We start from the raw sequence: 23625 nt of genomic DNA on the forward strand, positions 1-23625 counted from the left end.
CCTCCCCCTTCTTCGGGCCTGCCCCGGAAGGGCTCGTGTTCCTCAGGGAAGTGGGCGGGAGAGGCCGTGCCCGCCCCGGAAACAGCGCGGCCGCGGGCGGGGAAGCAGTGCGCTTGGTCGGCCCGCGCGGGGTGTCTCGGCCCAGTGCTTCCCGGAGCTCCTCACCGCTCCTCACCGCTCTTCCCAGCTGCTCCTCGCCGCTCTTCCCAGCTGCTCCTCTCCGCCCCTCCTTGCCATGTCACGGCGGCGGCACAGCGACGACAGCGATGGTGAGCCGCGCGTCCATCCCGAGGTGGCCGGGCAGGGAGGGTGGGCTGGGCGGGATGGAGCAGCGGCGGGATGGTGGAGCGAGCAGCAGGGTTTCTGCGGCGTGAGTAACGCTGTGCTCGGTGTGTTGTCGGAGCAGGGCAGCCCCACAAGAGGCGGAGGACGTCCGAGCCGTCGGAGATCGAGGAGAGGCTCGAGTCGCTCATCTGCAGGGTGGGAGAGAAGGTAGGCGGGCCGGCGCCTCGGCAGAGTTAAAGCCTTGTTTCCCTTCGTCCTCTCCCCTTCCCGTGCGTGGTGTGGGGGCACTTCGTCGGTAGTAGCGACCCCCCAAAAAATACTAATTTTATGAGATGGGGGAAAGTTGGCCGTTTTTTTGCTAAGCCACGTGCTGTGGCGGGTAGGGGCTTAAATCGTAGCATAGCGCTTCCCAAACGGCGATAAACGGCCGGAGGATAGTTACTATTATATCTAAGGATGGTGCTGATGGTTCTAGCCTGGGAAGGGTGTGGAAGAATTAAACGGTCTTCCTGTAGCATAAGTTTCCAGTCCCGACAGTAGGGCTGATGGAGGAGGAAGGGGTGGCAGAACAAAAGATGATGATGCTCTGAAAAACAAGATGTTGTTAATCAACCCTCAGCCGCGCTACCGGGGTGTTCCCGGGATGATGTTAGATCTTGCATCCCTGGGGAAAGTTCCTAGCCGGGGAGCTTGGCGGTCGGGTGCAGCTCTTCCTCGGCAAGCGAGAACAGATCGTCGCTGCTGGTGGATTGTTGCCCTGAAAAATGAGGCGACATGAAAGGATGCACTTGTCCAGCTTCATTGTCTTGCGTGTGAGAGTTGGACTAGTTCGTTTTGCCTGGTTGATAAAACGTTTGTTTTTTTAATTTTCATTTTAGAGTAATTCGTCTTTGGAGAGCAACCTGGAGGGCCTAGCCGGTGTTTTGGAAGCTGATCTACCAAATTACAAAAGCAAGATACTACGAATACTGTGTACTGTGTATGTATTGAGAAGGTCTGGGAATGTGGGATGTGCTGTCATTGTGCATAAGTTTAGTGTTTAAGGTAGTTTAAAAGCCATGAATAGCTTTAGTTCCTGATTGCTGTCATAGCCTAGAGTTTGTTTTACTACAAATGAAATAAATAGAGGAACAAGCTCATAACTTACTGGGTGTAATTCAAGCTCGAAGCAGGTAGATGAAACATTAGAACTGGTCTGCAGTGGCTGTGGGAACACGGCAATGCCGGACATCGAAGTGGCTGCTAACAGATACCTTTGTTGTTATCTGTAATGATTTCTCGCAGCTTCGTCTTCCCAGGCTGGCAAGTGCTCATGCCTTTGTATAATACCACATGGCTCATGCCATGTGGTAGAGGAGAGGAACTGGGAACGAGAGGAGCACAAACCAGGTTCTCTGGTGGCTGCCAGCTCTCCTTCCTCTCCCTCGCAAAGTGCAGAAGCAGAGGTGCCATGTCAGGGTCACTCGGTGATGTGGAGGGAGGGATTGTGCAGGATGTGTTGCGGGAGGTAAGACAAGTCCGAAGGAAGGGTGTGATGGCAGACTATTGAGCCTGTGCTACAGATACTTAAAGTCTATTTTGCAGCAATATTTTTATTAAGGGTTAGTAGTGTGCTTCCTTCCGGGGCAGCAGACAGATACCGCTTACAGTATACTTGCGGGTATACAAAAATGGTTGAGGTAAATTACTTTTTTACAGTGGGACCTGGCCTTCCCTATGCTGCGTAATAACATTTATTAATTGCGAACTTGAAACAACTTTTTGCATTCTCACAATAAATTCTGTCACTAATATTATTTGTTCAACCCTCCGGTATAGTCAGCACTTAGATATAAATGAAAAGCAAATGTTTTAGCACAAGAAATTGATAGCAGCTGTCTTTTCTGATTTTCTGATCTCCTCATGAGGCAAGTTTGTCTTACAGCAGGCAGATTCTGAGATGCTATGTTGTAGCCAATTGGCACGTGATGAACAAACAACTAACACAGTATTTCTTTTTCTGTGTCAGCGCACGTCTGCTACCAGAGAAGCTTACTGTTTACACGACATTGGTGGGCTTGCTGAATGCCAGGAACTACAATTTTGGTGGGGAATTCGTAGAAGCCATGATTCGTCAGCTTAAAGAATGTCTGAAAGTCAACATGTATAATGAAGCTGTGCATTTAGTGAGTGGAGTTTTATTTGTCTGTTTGTTTCATGTCCTTTTTCTTTCCTCCTTTTGCCTTTTTGTTACTTACAATGTGTGTTTCAGTGTCTTTTGCCATCAATGTGCAGTACACTGTAAGTATTCCAGGAGGAAATGTGTGTTATATGAGAAGTATTTTCTTTCTCATGGACGAGGAGTCACATTATTACATTTGCAAATTTATTTCCAACAGTATCTTTTTCACAGTGAAAAATTAAATTTGTGTTAAGCCGAGGTACTTTTTGCTGTTTGTCCTTCAGTCAAATATAAAAGATTTTAAAAAAAGTCAGTCCACTTTCCTGATATTCAGAGGTACATGACAATCTTGTGCCTCCTCTGGAAAAAATGTTTGAAAAGAAAATGAACACTGTAGTTCTTAAAAGCTATTTTTGATGTCTGGTTGCATTCTTCTGATAAGGGGTAAAGACCAAGCAGTCAGTTTTAAGTGCTGGCTGTCTTTGAAACCATTTGCTGCATCCTTGCTGATTATAGATTTTGTCTGCTGTAAGGTATTAGACACCTCAGCAGTGTCTGATTTAGAAGCCCACTACCAAGTTCCCCACCTATTTATGAATCCCACTGGTGAAAATTAAGATTCCAGTCAAGAGACTGATGTTAGGTCAATTGTAGGACACTTTTACTAATAAGATCTAATTGCTAGAACTTCTGTTATTTTTGTTATCTGATACTGTATAGAATAGAGAGAAGTACCACGGTTTTCTTCTGTAATATCAGTTTGCATGTTTCGCACCATTGCTTAGTTAGGAATATTAGCCTTGTGTTATTGCAGTGGAAGGGATTAAGGACATTAGAGTGAACAGTATGTTAGGCAGCACGTATGATGCTTGTCATTTAAAGGTGAGTCTGTGCAGTGTGTAGTATTTCAGCCTTTGTGGTACTGAATGAGTATTATACTTTTATTAGTGGTTTGCATTAATAATTTAAGTAATGTTTGTTTGTACTTATGCTGCCAGCTTAAAAAGTATTAATTTAGAATGCTCTTTTTCTCTTTAGGTACGTTTTCTGTCTGATCTCGTGAATTGCCACGTAATAGCTGCACCTTCAATGGTAGCTATGTTTGAGAACTTTGTGAGTGTGACACAGGAGGAGGACGTACCCCAAGTAAGCAGAAGATCTGGGGGCTCCCTGGGCCTGTTTCACAGCGTGTTTGTACTGTTTGTTCGGTTCTTATGGTTAGAACAGGGAGGTTTTAGGGAGGGGAGCCGAAATGGATTGACACGTGCAGTTTCCTGAGCATTAGTGAAAGGAGCCTGTGGCAATTGGGAAATACGTGCACAGTAAGAAAGTATGACAAAGTGACCAAATTAAAATTTATTTTACCTTACTCTGGAAATTGCAGAGTGTGCCTAGCTTTTCTGCTGTACTGACCATTTGGAGAGCTTTGAAAGTGATGCCATTTATCCCATTTTTTAAGTCTGCCTAACACAGTTCAAGGGAAAAATTATACTTTTCAAGCATGAATATTTTTTTCTGATGTCTTGCCTGTCCAGTTGTAACTGCTCGTCTTCACATTCCTCCAAAACAACTTGCTGATGTTTTAAATGGAACTGCATGTGTACAGAATCTGCTGGAGCTTACTCAAGTTTTGGTGTATTACCTTCCTCTAGGTGCGATGTGACTGGTATATGTTTGCATTTCTGTCATCTTTGCCTTGGGTTGGAAAGGAGTTATATGAGAAGAAGGACGCTGAAATGGATCGTCTCTTGTCTCAGGCAGAAAGCTATCTGAAGTAAGTTGTAACTGGTTACAAACGCTCTCTTTGGTATCTGTTCAAGTGTGAAGTAATAGTCTTGATTAACGCTCACTTTAATGTATTCTAAAACTTTAGGTGTGAACCATTTTGTGGGGGGAACAAAGCCCTAAAAATGCACTAGGTGGAGAGATTTTTGAATTTGAAAAGTTTTGCAGTCTTGTTGAGTTCTAGGGTGTGTTTAAGGTCTTGTTCTGCTCATGATGAAGCACCTGGAGTTGCAAGTATGCTGTTAATACAGATAGATTGTTGCATTAGTGCTGTACATTGTGATTGCTTTCTGTCAAGGTGCTTCAAGTTAATGTTGTCAAGTTGCTATGACGGAGATATTTTAAGTATCGCAAACCTGATTTTTATCTACTGTAGACATTATCAGCTGAAGAGAATGAGTAGTAGAACACACGAACAATTAAAACAAAACTGCTGTCCTAAGTTAGTCTGTTAAAGGTCATGTTTTCTCTCCTGTTTAAACAGACGCCGCCAGAAGATTCATGTACCCATGCTGCAAGTGTGGACTGCTGACAAACCACATCCACAAGAAGAGGTAATTAGACTTTACACTTCATTCTTTCAGAAAGCTGGAAAAATAATTTCATACTGAGGTGTTCTTTTATCATGAAATTAGAAGGCATCTCTTAAGAGTGAATGCTTTGATTTGCCTGCTATTTGCCATGGTTCTGTGTGGGGAATTCTTTTCCAAGTATTGGGCTGAAATAAGAGGTTGAGTTGAGTAAGAAGGAGGGGATTCTGTTGTTTGCTGCAAGCCCCTGAGGAAAACTTATGAAGTAAATTATAGTGTTTAATTTTGATCTGTAGGTTACAGGACTTCATGTTAAAAGGACTTTTTGTGTGAAACTGTGACCATGCTGGGATATTATGATGCTTTTAATACCACCAAAGAGTAGTGACTATTCTGTGCTGTAGTTTCTGTGGGGCTCCTGAAGTGCCTGTTAGTGTTTAAAAAATTGCCAGAAGTTAAATTTTACGGACACAAAGCTGTATGGATTCAGGAATAGTTCTGTCATTTAGGGTTCTTAAATTATTTGTTGTTTTATTGAATCAGCAGTTTAAGAAACTTGGTTTTTTTCTGGATATAGTAAGGAATGTATACGTTTCAGATAGTTCAGGAAACTGCCCTTTTTGTTCAGAGATTCAGCAGATCTAATGTTTCTCACCTTTCCCTTCAGTATTTAGACTGCCTTTGGTCTCAGATTCAGAAATTGAAAAAAGACCGTTGGCAAGAGCGGCACATCCTGAGGCCCTACTTGGCTTTTGACAGCGTGCTCTGTGAGGCACTGCAACACAATCTGCCTCCCTTCACACCCCCACCCCACACTGAAGATTCTGTGTACCCGATGCCAAGGGTTATTTTTAGGATGTTTGACTACACGGATGACCCTGAGGTGAGTGATTGCCGTGGGGAATGGTGAGTGGATTTCACAGTTAGGTTCCTGGGGCAATATTGGTGAAAATATGATGTATGTGATGTCCTCTTTCCCAGGACAGTGAGTGGTTGGAAGGCCAGCAGCAAAATTGAGTCTGCTGCCTTTTACCTTCGCTTACTGGCTTCTGGTTTTTGCAGTGGAGAAGACCATGAGTGTTTATTCTTTCCACTCTGTGGCTTTAGGCTAGGCTTCTTTAGTCTAGCTTAGCTGTTTGTTTTGGTTTTTTTCCAGTGACTTCACAAAGCAAGGGAAGAAGCAGATGCTCTTACAATCATACAAAACAGAATCATGTTCTCTAACTTTGTTCTTATCTCTTCTTGTAATGAGTCCCACTATTCATTTTGTTTTAAACATGGGTGACTCTGAGGTTTGTGTGGAAATGTGTCATACCAGTTTTTTTAGTCCTAAAGGATACAGGGCAACTGAGACCTCATGGTGTTTATGTGGATGTTGGGCAACTTTTTTCTACATGTAAATGTATCTAAGAAAGCTTGCTGCCTGTGGTACCACTGCATTAGCAGTGATCTTCATGAATGTTCACTTTTTCTTACCAGGGTCCTGTCATGCCTGGCAGCCACTCCGTTGAGAGATTTGTGATAGAGGAGAACCTCCACTGCATCATCAAATCTCACTGGAAAGAGAGAAAGACTTGGTAGGAAAAGCTTAGTACTGGGAGGCTGTGACAATTTTAAATGCTGCTGTCGCTTTGGTGCCAGCGGGGATATGACCTGCGCTGGTTAGGCAAGAGCTGCAGATAAACGTTTCTTGAAGCTGATAGCGAAAGTTTATTTACTGCATTTATCTGTGCTGAAACTGTTGCCTGGAATACTGTGTATCCATAACATTCAGATAACAGAGTGTCAACTCCAGAGAGCAGTAGTTTCTTGGGAAGGGAATCCCTTGGTAATATGGCATGTGCTACAAAAAGTATGCAGACATGCCTTATTCCTCATGGGACCTCTGTGGAAAATGTGGTTGTGTTGTGCTTCCTGGAATGCTGATTAGCTGGGGCAGTGAGCATAGAGCTGGTTCTTCTGCAGCTGACTGAGCATTGGTGTTTATGGATACCTCCTTGTTGTGCTTCCTGTGGGAATTACATGCCAGAGATAATTGAATTCACTCTGGGAAGTCACTGCTGGGCCAGATTTCATCAGTTTCAATTCAGCTGTGCCAGGAGGCAGTCAGGGCACTTGTCTTTATTTCTGCCCAAACACTGTCTGATGTGGATAATTGATAACCAAGATGGTTTGCCACAGCTGTCACACTTCTCTATGAAAACTAGCAAACATAGAAATAATGTTTTTGGTGATGGCATGTAATAAAATTTTGTGGTTGCAGCTGTTTGATCCAGCAGAAACTAGAGATTTGGTGTTACTGCTGTTGCTGGGATAGTGTTCATTAATTCTCAGAGGACAGTAAAAGAGACATACAAGATTTGCCAGAGGTAGTTGTTTGCTTTGCTCAAGTGATAGGTGATAATGAGCTGATTAAAGATAACGTATTTTAAACATAAGAGTTTCATATATAAACATTAGCTTAATTGTATTTTCAAGTAATTCCAAACATAAAATTGTTTGGGATAATTTTTTTCTCCTTTTCATGTACACATGCTACAATTACAGATCACTGTGCCTTTCTGTGCTAAACATTTGTGGTTTAGCAGGATAGTGTTCAAGCAGTGTTACTGCTGCACAGAGAGTACATTGTTACATATCATAGTTTAGGCGGTGCTAGTGAGTCCTTGTGCTATTTCTTTTCTTCAGTGCTCTGAGGATCAAATGAGAGATTTTTGAAGGATTATTGATTTGTTTGGTACTGTTTTATTTTTTTTTTTAATTCTCTTGCTTGAGTTTTATATCCCATTTGCTGTGTTATGTCTGAATTTAACGTGTCTTTGGTTTTACAGTGCTGCACAGCTGTTGAGCTATCCGGGAAATAACAAGATCCCTTTGAACTACCATATAGTAGAGGTAAGGATTGTAGAGATCCCCTCTTTGGTGCTCTGTTATTTCATAAGTAACACATCCCTGTTAGCTCCATTATAGGTTCTTTAAATTACAGTTTGATTTGGGAATGAACCAGAATTTTGTTAAATTCAAACAGCAGCTTTTAAATGAGCAAGTTATGTACACTTCAATGATAGTCTTCTGCTTTTGTTGTCATTTTAACTTGGTGCATTCAGTTTTAAACTAAAATACAAGAGGAAATGTACACAAACTGAAATTCAAGGAACTCAGTTTAAACATAGGAAAAATCTCTTTTTAATGCTAAGGTGATTAAGTAGGGAAGAGTTGCAGAAGTTCAAAACCTAGCAGGACACAGCCCTAAGCAACCTGGTCTAAGTGACCCTTGCAGTATGCAGGGGGCTTTAGACTTGACAATATCCAGATAGACTCAGCCATTCTGCATGATTTTATGTTTTGATTGTCTAAACTATTTTGTCCTGCTAACCCTGAAAAGAACTTGTTGTGCAGTAGCAACACGTTTCCTCTGGGCCGTTCTCCTTACTGGAGAATTCTGGATAGCTGTTACATGTACCAGCAAAGCAGCACAGATCTTCTTTTACTGCCTTCATTGAAAAGTGTTTTCAAGTTGCAGAGCCATATTTGCTAATTTTCATCAAAAATTCAGAGGAATTAACAAAGTAAATAAAAGCAACTTGTTGTATAAAGGCTTTATGAAGAAATAATTAGAAGTATGATTTTTCAGTATGATGTCATAATTTTTAATTATGACAAGAAATAATCCCACGTAGAATATTGATCTTAAAGTAGGATTGAGAATTACTTTTGCCACCTAAATGCCAAATACTCTGATTGCTGTGAAATTGCATGAGTTTTGGTCACCTCTGTTTATTTTTTTACTCTTCAGAGTAAAGATTACACTTCAGAACATACTAAATTTATTACATTAAACAATGTTGAAATTAGGAATAATTTTATCCCTTAACATTTAAGTTTATGCAGTGATTTTACATCCAGTATCTTGAAGTGCTGTAAAAAGTGATGAAAAAACTAAAAGTGTACAAATTCTGTGACTAACACTGTAAAAATTCCTTTTTTCCTTATGAAATTTCACTGAGTTTAATATCCAACTGATTGTCCAGTTGTTATTTCCTATCTTAAAAAATGGAGCTATTTTCTGCCCAACTGAGTTCTCCCTACCTTTTCGCCATATCTGTCTGAACAAAATGTCCAAATTATGCTGACACATAAAGGTTCCCCAGCATCTTACAGTCTCTTCATGCTTTTGAGTCCTTCCTTAGAAAAACAAGTTCTATCCAATGTGTTTTCATGTGATGTTTTCGAAATTTAGAAATGGATGTTGATTTTTTATACAAGTAAGACTTTTCTAAAAGAAGAAAGGCTCCTTTAAGCATTAATCAGAAATTTAAAGAGGAAACTGATCAACCATAATGAATCAAAGTTTCTCAGCTCCTTTGATGAAATTAATTTTAGTTGAGAGTGGAATACAAAATAAACAGAAACTCAAAAGTGGATGTTGTACAGTGATGATTTTTTTTCTAGCACTCAGAGGTTGACATGCTGTTATTATAGGCAAACTTTAAAACCACAAATGTTGACTGCAGGATTATTTTCATGTTTCCTAGAAGGGTTTTTCCAAGGAGTGGCGAGCATATGTATTCATTGTATGAAATGCTTGTTGTAATTCTCAGTTTAAAGTTGTGACTTTATTTATATATGGTTTTGTATAGGAGAAAAGAGGACATAATGGAAAAGATAAAAATGTAGTTTTAATGCATATATTCTTTTCATATATTTAAGAAGAATGCTTCGGCTTCATTATTCACTACTCAGCAAGATCAGATTATTTCTGCATTTCTCAGATCACTGCAATGGGTCATGTTATAACTATGCCCATTTCTACACTTAAATGCTATGTTTGTTAGAATAATAGAGTGTAATGCTGGTGTTGTGTTAGGATGAACTGATAAGAACAGTTAGAGTGGACTGTATTAGTAGAGTGTTGTGTTACTGCTGCCTCTTACTGGTTCTTTCTCTTTTTCCTGGAATGTGCATTTGATAGAAAAATATAGGTCTTTTGGGATAGGTAATTATTTAAGATTGATGGCCACTGTTGAGAAGCTGAGAGTTGTGCAGGACACATTGGACTGTGCTCTTATTTGGTGATTTCCTCTCCCACAGGTAATATTTGCAGAGTTGTTTCAGCTGCCATCTCCACCACATATTGAAGTCATGTACACAACGCTGCTTATTGAGCTGTGCAAACTTCAGCCTGGCTCCTTACCACAAGTTGTATCCTTTCTGTGCTCCTGAGGAGCATTTATGAAATGAAGTCTTTGTTTGTTCTGTAGCTGATGGGATTGTGATAAATACTATTAATATTTTAATATTATTTTAATTATTAGTATTTTAATAACTACTATTAATAAATAGTATTAATATTTCACAGTATCTGCAGGAAACTTTTCCTGTAACACTTGCATTGCTTGTTGCACAATGTGAATTCTGTCCTTCTGTGGAAGAAGCCAGCAGTCTTGTTGGCTAATGGCTAATGCCATAATGGAAAAAGAGGTTGGGATTACAGGGTGGAACTCACAATATTCTTTGCTTTTTCTACTGTGGATTTACCTGATTTTGGAGTAGGCTCAGGGAGCTTCCAGTACAAAAAGTTGATGACATTCTACTAAAACTGGAAGGGAAAAACATCTTACTTACCTACTTCTTTTTTGTGAGCCTTAATAAGAAACTTTAAGCTTGCACAAGCCACAGAAATGCTCTACATGCGTTTGGATACAATGAATACCACATGTGTGGACAGGTATGTGTGTTTTGGAGATGGTGGAAAACATTCCTTGATATGCAGTGTAGAAGAAAACAAAGAGGCTGTTGAAAGAGTAATCAGAAAGTAGCTTATTAGAGCTACCTGATGTTATTCAAAATGTTCTGTGAGCTCTGGCTCTGAGTGATCTCCGGAGAAGGTGGAGGGTTTACTGCTTGCCTCTCCTCCCAGGAATGCCCCCCGCAGGTGACAAGTCCAGCTGTCTGTGCAGGACAGTTAAGATCGGTGACAACTTTTCTGAGTTAAGAACTGTTCGTGGTTGCACTGTAGCACTCTGCTACACCCTGTGCCTGCTCCCTAGTGGTTGGGGCCATTACTTGGAAGAGAAGTTGATGGCATATGTGCCACCCAGAGGAGGAGAATGGTGGTGATTTCAGCCTTTTAGTAAAGTCTGCATTGAGTAGGAGGTGCTTAATGACTCATTGAAAATGTGAAAGTTGTTTTTTTGTTTATTCACAGTAATTTTACATTTTAATTGGTTGTTAAATACTTGATCTTTTAATGTGAAATACTTGACAGGCTATTTGTCCATAAAACCTTTGTGACTCTCCAAACTGAGTCCTTTGTATCTCAGGTTTTACAACCTGTTTAATGCTGTAATAGCTTAAAGAGTTTAGGCTTGTCTTGGAAAAGTAAAATGCATTTTTAAGAGAAGCTCAACGGAAAGTTTTTCTACATTTCTGACTTTTGAACAGAGCTTTTTTCTTTCTTTTAATTAAGATTTATTAACTGGTTTTCGCACCACTTGAGCAACTTTCAGTTCCGTTGGAGCTGGGAAGACTGGTAAGTTTCTATCCTTTGGATTCAAACCTGATATTGCTAAAACTTTAACATTTCAAACACATCCAGAAGGTGTCACAGTATGGTGGCCCTGTTAATGACTTTCCTCTAGCTTATCAGAGACTTTTTGTTATCTGTCCACCAGCATTCAGTAGTAGATTATCTTGGTAATCTCTTTAATCACTGTATTTTTCCCTAGTGAATTCAAGGCAGTGTATGCATTCCTTAAAAAAGGAAAGCAGAAATGTGATCCCTTTAATTTGTCCTGTACTTTCTGTCAGTTGCTAGCAAACTTTCCAAAATGCCTCCACATACCTTTTCTTTACTTCAATGGTTTGTGCTGACTCTGTATCCTGAATTCATTCTGTTGTTTTGCTCTCTGCCCTACCCTAAACCTTTCATTATAACTTTTTTCCTTCAGACCTTGTGGTCTTCTTCCCACCTGCCAAATCCTAGTGCCTGAAGTTCCTTCAGAGTTTGCCCTGCCATCTGTTCCTACTGTGCCTGATTTTGAACCTGCATCTCTAGCAGGAGCTCCCTGGAGCCCATGAATGTCTGCCCACAGGTTCCATGAGATTTCTGTTCCGGGCACCCATGTAGCAAGGGAGATTCCCTTGAGGCCATAGTCCTCCATGGAGTAGTTTCCAGAGCCTGTGGCTGTACCTGCTTTCTGTAGGTGATCTGCCTGAGAGTCCTTGTGGAGAGGGGTTCAGCCTTCTAATACAGTTCTGTGGCTTTATTTGAGTTTCAGGCACTGTCCTCTTGTGCAGTTGAGTGCTTGGTGGCTATCCTGGCATGCATCCATGGTAACTGACCAGGCAGCAGTCTTCAAAGAGTTAGTTTTAGTTTGCCTGGATGTTCCTTGATAGCAGTGCTTCTGTAAATCTCTCTCACAAGAGACTTTTTTCACAAAGCTTGCAAGTAACTGTATTTCAGGCTTTTCTTTACCTGCAATGCATCTGAAATCAGCCAGAAGAGCTGAGGGAGAAACAGACTGTGAAAGCACTCAAGGTTCTTTTCCTAAGGAAAGGGAAAGCCAGCTAACCATATCCACAAATTATTTTTAGTGTGGTGGGGGAAGGGAGGTTACTTGAAAATTTATCACACAGAGATGAGTTGAAACTCCAGCTATGCTAATTGCCAGTAAGGAAGGAGTGATTAACTTACCTCCATGGCTTAAAGTGCCTACACTCCAATGGTCCAGCACCCCCATTGTCTTCAGACTGTGAGTGCTTTGTTCTATCAGACCAAGCCAAAAAGGCACTAACAAAACAAAATGCTTTTGCTAAAACCATTGTGTTTTGTCATTTGATAGGTCAGATTGTCTTACTCAGGACCTTGAAAAACCCAAACCCAAATTTGTGAGAGAGGTTTTGGAAAAGTGCATGCGGTAAGTACGATCTTTCCATAGTTGCAGTCAAGGAAGGGTTTCATCTGAATACTGCCAGATTCCTTTTAACTTGACTCTTGTCTTGGGCACATCTATTATTAAAATTAATTTTCAGTTAAAAGATGAGTCTGTTTGTATGATTTTTAATCTGGTTTACCTGCTGTAGGACACTGCCTTTAAAGAGAGGGAGAAACAGGTGATGCAGACAGTAGTGAGCTATCCATGCACACCATAGTTACTTAAAGACATGCTTCACCATACGCATGGGAAGAAAGACAACTTAGGCTATATTCGTAGAAACTATTCAACGTTCACAGAAGTAGAAGGAACTCACCATTAATTGTACTAAAAACTGAGAACTTAGTCTTGATTTTTCTAGGTGCCTCTGATGTTCATTTACTTTAAACGAAGGAACAATTGTCTAAACAAACAAACTCTCCAAACCCAACAAGACTACATAATCAGTAGTTCTGATAAGTAGTGTGGGCTTAAAATTGTTGACATTAGAGTGGTGTAGAAGAGCGAAGTAGTTGAAAAAGGCTATGTTATTCAGCATGTTATGTGAAAACAATCAAGGTTTGGGTGAATTCTGTATCCAAAGTGTGAAAGCATTGTGCTGCACAACAAATACATTTTTTTCTGCAGCAGTCTTCCATTTCACTGAAAACTCTGATAGCAAATTAAGTCTTTGTGAGAGTGAAATGAACCTGGAAAGTAAAATGAAGATGTCTGGTTTAATATTTTTCCTGCTTTGAGTACTGACATCTTACTAGCTTTCTGCAGCACAGGTTTTTGCATAAAATTTCTTACCAGACAGCCTTTTCACAAGGCAAATTAATTGTATGAAGATGAAACTCTAACATCACAGAGTTAAAACAGAAAACATATTCTAATAACTTTGGTTTATTCAGCTCTTACTACCCAGCAGAATTACCATTCTGTTGTATAGGAATCCTGAATCTTGTTCTGTGGACATTCTATACAGAAAAACATTATAAAGAACTCATTAGCTGTGGTATTATTCCTTTTTTAATTCAACTGCTGTGGAACTTGTTATTTCCAGACTCTCCTACCATCAGCGAATAATAGACATTGTTCCTGCAAGTTTTTCTGTCCTCAGCCCTGCTAATCCAGTGTGCATTTACAAATACGGAGATGAGAGCAATAGTAAGTATTAAAATTACTAGTGGTCAAGTTGAAGAAGTGTTTCAGAGCAAGGGAGCACACTAAACTGACTGTAATATGAGTTGTCTTGATAAAAAAGAATACAGATCAAATATACATGATTTTTGTATGGGTAAATATGCTTCACATGAGCAATTAATATGTATTAAGCCTGGATCTCTCTAATAAAATCCTGTCTGCTGCTTATGAAGCAAAGAAAATCCAGATACATCAAGATACTATTGCTGATATGGCTGTGGTGTTGTGCAGTATTATTTGCCAGAAGTCTAAAATTAGACAATTCATCTATTTCACCTGTTAAAGCACAATACTATGGAAATCAGCATCAGACGTGATAATGAGAAATTATTTTTTGAAGTTCATGGAGCACTGGAATATTTTACCTGTAAACATGATTTAATGGGCATACAGAAGGAACTGATACTATAGAGACTGAAGTAGAGAGGGACCTTATTATTCCTTTTATTGCTCAGTGTAAATACAGTCCTAAGCATAAAAGTGTCATCATCAAAGATACAGTGAGGAAAAACAAGGAAATATTGTATTTTTAGAAACCTGGTGGAAACTGAAGTAGAGCTTTAGTGAGGAACGTGATTGCCGGAGCTCACATCTAAAAGTTCTACTCCAAATTTTGAATTTAACATGAAGACCAGAAAATGTGTTGATCAATTTTATGGCATATTGAGGTTGACAATGATGTTAGAAACACCAAGCTTTAGGTGTAGCTGGGAAGGGTACTTGTTTCTCTGAGGGGCAGACTGATGTTAAAAGTGCTTACTTGCCTTTCCACATTTTTGACCTTTTTTTGTTTTTTGTTCAGGATCTCTTCCTGGATATACTGTGGCACTCTGTTTAACAATCGCAATTAAAAATAAGGCCAGCAATGATGAAATCTTTAGCATTTTAAAAGATGTACCTAATCCAAACCAGGATGATGATGATGGTAAGATACAAACTGTCATTTATTCCATGTGTAGACTGATCTGCCATGCTTTGGAGCTGAATGTGTTGGTTCACAGACCTGTATGCTTTTCCTTCTAGTAGTTGGTTTCAATTGAGCAGTAAATAAACCACTGCTAGTTTTTTTCTGTGAACATCTTACATGCAGAGGCCTGCTTGTTTTTCCTAGAGGTAACCTGGTGCTTGAGGTGTGTTTTCTTGCAATTATTGATGGAATAAAAGAATTTAACATCCTCTTTGCTTTCAGTGGCAGAGGGCAGTTCTGAAATTCAGGGCTTCTGCCCTAAGAGCTTCCCTCCCTTCAGGGCAGTCCCCCAACACATTAGACAGCAAGCCTGCTGGCTGGCATGTTCCACAGATGAAGTCTCACAGAGGGACTGCTCACATTCCTCTTAGCCTTGCAGCCGCAGGCAGCACTCATTCCTAAAGCCTGAGTGTTTTATGGAGTGAGGGGTGTGAGAGGCAGTTAGAAGTGATCTAAACAATGGCAAATGCTTCATTATTTTTGTAGTATTTGCAAGGGTTCAGCTGCAAGGCAGAGAGCAACCATGGTCTGGTGGATTTTTTTTCCCTGGGATCCACTATCATGTTTCCTGATCTGCTTTGGGCATTACCCACTAGTTAAAGCTCTTCCTTCTGCCCATGTTCAGCTTCAGGAGGGCACCTGACACCATTCCTGTAATAGCCATATTTGCTGTACGTGCCTGGCGGACCCCTCTCCTATATCCTAAATGGTTTGCCTCTGTATGTTAGTGATCCTTATCTTCTCCCTCCTCACCCACGCCCCCATCTTTATGGCCTTCCAAGGACCTCATCTTGGTGCACAGCTGCAGTGTTTGCTTTGCAGTCTTTCTGTGCTGCCATCAGTGCTGTCACATGTTAGTGGGGTGGCTGTGTGTCTGACAGAAGTCCATGTTGGTGACAAAGGTTTCTGCACATCTTCTCCATGGCAAAATTGGAGCGTGAAACTGCACATTTTGTGGGAGTCTTTACTAGCTCCTTGCTCAGCCCTGCAAAACTCTGTGTATGGAACTCGTGTGAAATGAGCTAAAACCATAAGTTATCTCTACAGCTGTATGAGTAGCTTACATGCTTTACTTGAAATATTTAATAGTTTCAACTTCAAATAACTTGCAGGTGAAGGATTTACTTTCAACCCTCTGAAAATAGAAGTCTTTGTTCAGACTCTGCTCCATCTAGCTGCAAAGTCTTTCAGCCACTCCTTCAGTGCCCTGGCAAAGTAAGTATATCATCTGCATTATTTTGGGGCTCACAGAACAGTTTAATTCTGACAGTGAAATGCATGATAAAAGAAGGGGAATGCCAGCTTCAGCATTGTTGGTACTCCACAAAGCAATATGACTAGAGAGCTAATGACATGCTTACTGAAGGAATGGTAGTGTAAATCCTACATTATACATATAGATGTATTATGCATTAGGAATGGAATTAACAGAAATGTATACATTCCAGTCATGTGATATAAATGAGACAGGTTTGGAAAATTGCTTCATTTTTGTATTGCTTATTTGCTGATTATGGCAAAGAAAAAGGGATTTCCCTACATTTCAATGACTGGGTAGCTGCCATCACAATATCTTGTACTATGAATATGAATCTAGGACAATTATATTTGTGTAAAAAAAAAAAAAAAAGAAAGAAAAAAAACCCCGAAAACATGAAACTTCAAAATAGTCTGCTGTTCATTTCTTCGGTCTATGAAAGCAGAGTAAAATCCATACTAAAAGAGTTTAGAGTTCATCCCTTAAAGATATGCTGGAACTGCAAAGAATTTACTGCACCATTTTTAGCAAAATTAGAGTAATGTTTTTAATCCTTTGTGGTTTGGAGTTAATATTAAGGGGTTTGTTACATGAAAGGTAGTCACTTGCATGACTTAATGAGTTATTTTTCTATCTGGCCCTAAAGACAGATAAAACTACTACAAAAACGTGTACCTGGAAGCTCTACAGAGGCAATGTTGATAAGAAGCTGCAGGTAGTAACCTGCAGTCAGGAGTAAAAGAGGCAGGGTGATTCAAATGCTTAGACCATGGTATTTTCTCTGCTGCACAACAGCGGTGGCAGCCAAGAGATCAAGAAGAGCCTCTTATGCTTTATAGTTATATTACAATAAGCTGGGCTATGAATGCAGTGTAGCAGTCAGAGTAACTGCTAAAATAGGTGCTTTTAGCAGCCTCTCCTTGGAAAAGAGGCACTTAGGATAAGTGTCTGAAGTTAGAGAAATACGTTAAGAGGAAGGTCTAAGGCTAAAAAGGCAGCAAATTTTGTTTCAGCTGTGTATAGATAAGCACATGAAGCAGAAAAGTGCCTCCTGCTTCTGAGAGCCTGAGAAATGTAGCCTAGCTTCAGGAAGCAGGTTCACCACTAGCATGTAAGTTGCTGTTAGGAGATGTCATTTCTTTGTAGACTATTTTAGCTCAGGATGGTAATATTTTCCAGGGAACAGTTGTCTAAGACATGCTGTAGATAGTCACATAATTTTCTTTTAGCCAATGTAAACCACTTGCCTTATATCTGCTGCTCTTTTGACCTGGTCCCATCCTATCCATTGACTACTTACTTCTATTAAAAGGTTTCATGAAGTCTTCAAAACACTTGCTGAAAGTGATGAGGGGAAGCTTCATGTTCTGAGAGTTGTGTATGAGGTTTGGAAGAATCATCCACAGGTAAGATCCTGAAATGTCAAGGATCTTTGTGAGTTTCAGCTCACAGAGGTCATATGTGAATAAAAAAATGTACAGTTTGTTTTATATCCTTTAAGATTTGTCTATTGTCGTTCTAAAGAAGTTTAGATTTTTTTTTTATTGTTGCTATACTCAAATGAAGGCCATAAAACATATGCCATCAGTGGTACTGCTTCTTTCTCAGGTAGAATTCACTGTGAAAGAGCAAGGACTGTCTTTAAGACTCAGATTCAAACTATGCTGGCTGTTGAACAAGAGAATAACTTTTGCTGAAACCATGGCTTTGTTCAAAGTTTGAAAGCAACATAAATACATAAATTTAAACAAGATGTAGATATCATTTCTAAAACAGGCCACAATCCTAGAAGTGTGGAAGCCTAGAGATTTTAGGGCTTTTTTTCCCCCCCCCACAACAACTGCTAGTGGAAGCTGTCCAGTTATTACACAGAGCTCATGCTGGAGTCACTGTTGTGTGTGGGCAGGGTGAGTAGAGCTGCAGTAGTGGCTGTTCAGAACAGGATCAGTCTGATAGTGCTGGGATAATGTTCACTCTCAAGCCAGAGGAGTTAACACCCTAAAAGACCTACAAAAGGTGTCTCAGTTGTTTAAGCTGTTCTGTTTCTTCTCAGCAATTGTGTTTAACATCAGCTGTCATTCTATGAATAGAAATCAATGAGGAACTTGGGCTGACTTTGCCTGCATTCGTTACTTCATGTATTCCTTGCCAGTTTGTTTGTGTTGCTGGAAAGTGAACTGTGTCTTGCAGTTGCACAGGCAAGACTATAAGAAGTGATGCCACTGAGAACCAGGAGTAATTCTTGCATCTGCTACTAGACCTGTGGTCCATTCTCTAGTGGAAAAAATGAGCATCTAGGAGATACCGGTGCAAGCTGTTACATCTCTTAAAAGCATCATAAAATGAGGATTTAAAAAAAATATATTTAACTTCTTACCCAGTTTACTGACCTTGCAAATGTGACATTTACAGTCTGACCTACTTTTTGCTGCCATTTTACTAGATCAGAAGAAATTTCATAACTGCAGTGTAATACCTGAATCAGCTTCCTTTTCATTCCTTTGTATCACAGCATTACCAAACTGAGATGGAGGTTTCAAATCCAGACTAGATAGTCATGTTACATTTTTATTAGTAAATCAAGGTCCCTTTAAAAAATCTCATGTACAAAACTTAGAAAGTCTGTTATTTGCTCTTTTACTTAATCATGGAACTTTTCTTCTCTTGCTTCTACTGTACTTCAGTGGGTTTTGCTTCTGATCAAGAACTTTTTCTTACTCCCAAGTCCTCAGCCTCCTTGTCACATGGAAGGAATGGTGCCTTCAGAGCAGGACACTTGTCCAGAGTCTGTTTTCAGGATGTACACCCTACTCCCATGTCTGCTGGAGCATCTTTGATTTGATTCAGACCAACAATGCTTATATCGCTTAAAACACTAATGAGTTGTCTGTGCTGCAGGTAGTGACTTAATAGCAGGAGCCAATAGTCCCTGGATTTAAGAGCAAGCTAGTGGTGATGACTTCATAAAGAGAAACTCTAACATTGAGGTTAAATATTTTCTTGAAATCCTAGATGTGTGTTTTTTGGAAGACTGGGCTAAGTAATCAGAAATCCTTCCTGGCAATGCAGAAAGAAAAATAGAGCATAGGATACTATCCTGGGACTTGAAAGTTGACTGCTGAGTCCTCTGTATGATTCATTCAGTTATTTTAATTTTCCTTCCTTATAAGGAGCTTTGTTACACTTCCTCATTTGACGACGGGTGGTTGTAAGGATAAATACAGTGCAGGCTGTGGTTCTTAGATACTGTGGCATTCAATCACATGAGTAACTAAGATAAGCCCCTTTTTCTGAACAGCTTGCATCTTCTTTAGTCAGTAACTCTTCTTTGCAGTTGCCTGCTAAATGGCTTGCAACTCCCTCAGAATCATGGCAGTGCCTGTAGCAAGTAAACCTTTCCGGTGGCTCCACGATGCTTGTTTGTTCTGTCCTGAAGTTAATGTGCCCTGTCGAGGACAGCTTACTGTCATGTCTGAGGGCTGTTGCAGTTCAAGGAGAGTAGGCTAACAGCAGCTCCTTCATTATGGTGATCTGACAGGTGTATGTACTCTGGTTGGAGTACTTTGATGTCAAATACTAGCGCTCGTGTCTGTCAAGGCCTCAGTTCCAGCTCTGATTTTTGTATTTTTTGCTTTTGTATGGGAGTATGTATGCTAATAAGGAGTAATGCTTTCAGAAGTAGGTATGGTTGTTAAGAGAGTTAAAATGCTGTATGTAATTGATACAGATCCCCTCATTTGAAATATTTTAAGCTAGACTACCCAGTTTGTTAAAGTATTTGAAATTACTCAGTAATACCACTTGATATAGTGTTGCATCGAATCATTTCTGGTTTTATCTGAGGATGGAATGTTTTACACATATTTTGTATGTATTGTCTTTCACAAAATACAGATGATTGCTGTGCTTGTGGACAAGATGATTCGGACACAAATTGTTGACTGTGCTGCAGTAGCAAACTGGATCTTTTCTTCAGAGCTGGCACATGATTTTACCAGGTAACAAGAACTTGGTTGGGGATGTTATTTGTCTTTGATTTGCTATTTTAACTCTCCAGTACATAGTACAATCTTTGAAAACTCAGTAGTGGAATAAGGTACAATTGGGCTTTTGCCCTTTCTACAAAATACGTACTTTAACACTTTTCTTTCTGAACTGGGGTATGAATGTTGGCATGAAGTGCAAGATTGCTGCTAGCATGTAATTTTGCTAGCAGTGTCTAAGCCTGCTGAAGTGGAGCTGTTGCTAGACAGTCTGTTGCTGTGTCGTATTGCTGCTGGCTGGGCACCTCCTGGCCCTTGGGGTGGGATGTAACTTGTGCCACCACAGGTGCCCTGCAAACTGAGATCAGAACTGTTAGATCTGAGGAGTCAAGTTTAGTGTTAATACTCTTGCAGTGTGTACATGAAATAAAATTCTGACTCTGAAGTGTACTGCAACAGATAGGCAAGAACTGATGGCTAAGATTTCTTGCATTACAAGTATGCTGGGTGTTCATTCACTCTGGTAAATAGATGTCTCCTTAAATGATATGTAGATTTTCTAATTTCTCCCACTTATATTTTTCTGTTAAAAAATGACATTTAATTTCCTATTTTCAAGTAGTGTGTAATGTGGTGTTTTGAGCTGTGTGTCTTTCCTAGGTTTTATATCTGGGAGATCTTACATTCCACAATTCGTAAGATGAATAAGCATGTCCTGAAGATTCATAAAGAACTGGAGGAGACCAAAGCAAGATTGGCCAGGCAGCACAAAAGAGTGAGTAATTTGTTTGTAAATCTTAAACCAAGTTATATAGGCCTGCATGCTGATCTACAGATGCTCAGTTGGTTTTGGGAAGGACTGAATATGTATGATGGTTCCAGAAGTATGTCTGCAGAGGTGTGGTCAGCTGTAGCACTGAGACATCAAAAATCAGATGCATGTTCTTAGTCCTAGCTGTAATTTAAGAATTCAGTAAAATCTTTTAAAGGCATGTATACGTATTTGGTCTGTTCAAGTTCTCTCTCACAAGTTTCTCTTCCAATGTGAACTTCCACTTGCCTTCTAATCTGGATTCCAATTACCTTATTAGAGGACAGTAAGAACAGTTACAAATTATTCATAGTAAATTCTATAAAAGAGTGCTCTTGTGGCTTCCATGCAGAAGTGCACAGAAACAGCTATTTGCAATTGAGAAGTTGGCTGTTACTGTTCTTCTGATGGATGCTGCTGGATCCTGACACTGGCATGGCACTTCCTTCTTCCAACTTATTTTCCTGAATATGGTTGCATGTTCTTGCATTATTAAATACAGCAAACTGTTGAGGAACCAGCTGCTGTTGTGTTCTGTTGTCTCAAGTGGGCCAGTAAAAGGGAGTGAGTGTCTTCATCTGTGGCAGCTGGAAAAGATAGGGCCTGAGGAAGCTTGCCTGAATGCAGGACTTAATTATGACAGAATTAAGTCAGGATATAAATACGCTGAATTGCAGAAAGCAAGGGAGAATTTCTGTGTTTCTTTGAGGTCTGTAAGTGTGTTTACCTGCATAAAACCCTTAGCTAGCTCCAAAATTTTGAATGAGGTTAATGTCAAAATGTGACACAGAGCTTGCTGATGTTTTTTGAAGAAAGCTCTCAAGTCAGTAATTTGTCCAGAAGCTTCTGTTGAGAGATCACTAATAACTCCCAGCTTGCCAATGTTGGTTCATCCTAGTGCCTTCATCTTGTTTCCTTCACTCACAGCAGCAGCCATCTTGGTTGCCTCCTCAGTCTACATTGATGAGCAGTTAATGAATGCCTGTGATTATGGAAGACGTAGGTGCAGTCATTGATCTTACTGTGAGGCAAAGAGCTTCTCTGGCATCTCTAAATATATCAGTGTTTTAATTTCTGTCCTTGTCTCTTGCTGCAGCTCTTTATTACTTAGTACTTTAAATGAGTATCGTGCCAGGAAGAAACATTTGTATGCAACAGTGAGTAGTTCTGCAGGCTGTTGCTCTGCTGCATGACCATTCCTTTTAGAGGAAGTTTTCATTTCCCCAGCATGAAGAGTGTTCCCTTACCATGGAATGAATTCAATGCTTACATGATTTATCTGGTCCTTCAGTGTTTTGAGTTCAGGAAACCTCTATAGATGGGAAAAAGGCAAGTTCCTATAGAGATAAAATTAAATTCTCATTTGTTCTGGTAAGTTTTTTTTTTATATACTGATTCAGAGCTGTACCTGCCTTGTGGTTATGAACTTCATTTCCTATGCTGTAGGTGAGTTAATGCATTTATCCCAAGTTACACATGCTTCTTTTACAGATATTTAAAGTTTTGAGCTGGTGATTTGTGGATGACTTTGCACAGAAACAACTATATGATACTAAAGCAGTGTCTTGTGTTTGGATTTACCATAATCCATCAGATCCTGTCTTTCCTCCTCTATGCCTTGTAGTCTTGTCTAAGACTTAGTCACCTGAGCTGGTTCTTAGGTGTATTTTGTGGGTGGTGTTGTGTTGTTTTTGATGCAGTGAAGCATGTCATGGTCCTAGTTAGTAGATCTGTTTCTGCCCTGACCTTTTCTAGTCTTGAGAGTAACCTTTTTGATCATGAATATAGGGAGTACCCACTTCATAACAGTGGCTGCAGTCTTCAGCCTTCCTGTTGTGCTAACTAGCTGGATTCATCTGAGTTCTTGCACCAAGTGCAGGAGAGAATTTGCACCAGGTGCATTATTTTTTTAAAGAGATTTCAAAACTCTTTAGTTAATTACCTGTCTTGCTGCAGTAAATACAATTTGAAAAAATCTATGCCAGATTGTTTTTAAAAACAAAGTTGTTTGTTACTATGTAATGATAAAATTAGCAGGCATATTGCCTTTCACTGTTTCCCTTAAATAAACTGTGAAATCACAGATTGGCCTGAGTAGGAAGGGACCTCGAACATCACCTAGTTTTAAGCCCTTGCCATGAGCAGGGACACTTCCAACTCCCCACTAGACCAGCTTGCTCAGAGCTCCATCCAGTCTGGCCTTGAACAGTCTCAAGGATGGGGCATCCTGAGCTTTTCCGGGCAACCTGTTCCAGTGCCTCACCCTTCTCACAGTAAAGAGCTTTTCTCTATTTATTATATAATCCTACTGTCTTTCCGTTTAGGGCCATTCATCCTTGTTCTACCACTGCATGCTCTTGTTATTAGTCCTTCTTTCTTGGAGGCTCCCTTCAAATACTTGAAGGCTGCAGTTAGATCACCTCAGAGCCTGCTCTGCTCCAGGCTGGACAATCCCAATTCTCTCAGCCTTTCCCTTGTAAGGGACATGCTCCATCCCTCTGATCATCTTGGTGTCCCTCCTCTGGACCCACTCCAGCAGTTCCATGTCCTCCCTGTGCTGGGAGCCCAGAGCTGGATGCAGGTTCCAGGTGGGCTCTCCCCAGAGCAGAGCAGAGCAGAGGGGCAGAATCCCCTCCCTGCCCTGCTGCCCACGCTGCTCTGGATGCAGCCCAGGACACGTTTGGCTCTCTGGGCTGGGAGTGCCATGGCTGGGTCATGTCCAG

General features: G+C 40.4%; 1 protein-coding gene across 1 annotated transcript in view; it reads left to right on the forward strand.

Annotated features, from left to right (window-relative positions):
- Window positions 1-29: 29 nt before the first annotated feature.
- The window catches only part of NCBP1 (nuclear cap binding protein subunit 1), a 28945-nt gene continuing 5349 nt past the window's right edge, over window positions 30-23625 (forward strand). Inside the window, exons 1-20 of the mRNA XM_026796801.2 lie at window positions 30-269; window positions 407-492; window positions 1164-1264; window positions 2294-2450; window positions 3485-3592; window positions 4099-4220; window positions 4716-4785; window positions 5429-5644; window positions 6241-6338; window positions 7593-7656; window positions 9853-9963; window positions 10425-10489; window positions 11231-11293; window positions 12606-12680; window positions 13744-13847; window positions 14686-14808; window positions 15963-16065; window positions 17421-17514; window positions 20003-20106; window positions 20752-20866. Coding sequence (XP_026652602.1) covers window positions 236-269; window positions 407-492; window positions 1164-1264; window positions 2294-2450; window positions 3485-3592; window positions 4099-4220; window positions 4716-4785; window positions 5429-5644; window positions 6241-6338; window positions 7593-7656; window positions 9853-9963; window positions 10425-10489; window positions 11231-11293; window positions 12606-12680; window positions 13744-13847; window positions 14686-14808; window positions 15963-16065; window positions 17421-17514; window positions 20003-20106; window positions 20752-20866 — 2013 coding nt within the window. The 5' untranslated portion in view covers window positions 30-235. The remainder of the gene's footprint in view (window positions 270-406; window positions 493-1163; window positions 1265-2293; window positions 2451-3484; window positions 3593-4098; window positions 4221-4715; window positions 4786-5428; window positions 5645-6240; window positions 6339-7592; window positions 7657-9852; window positions 9964-10424; window positions 10490-11230; window positions 11294-12605; window positions 12681-13743; window positions 13848-14685; window positions 14809-15962; window positions 16066-17420; window positions 17515-20002; window positions 20107-20751; window positions 20867-23625) is intronic.

Source organism: Zonotrichia albicollis, chromosome Z (genome assembly GCF_047830755.1).
Source record: "Zonotrichia albicollis isolate bZonAlb1 chromosome Z, bZonAlb1.hap1, whole genome shotgun sequence".
In the NCBI taxonomy this organism is placed as follows: Eukaryota; Metazoa; Chordata; class Aves; order Passeriformes; family Passerellidae; genus Zonotrichia; species Zonotrichia albicollis.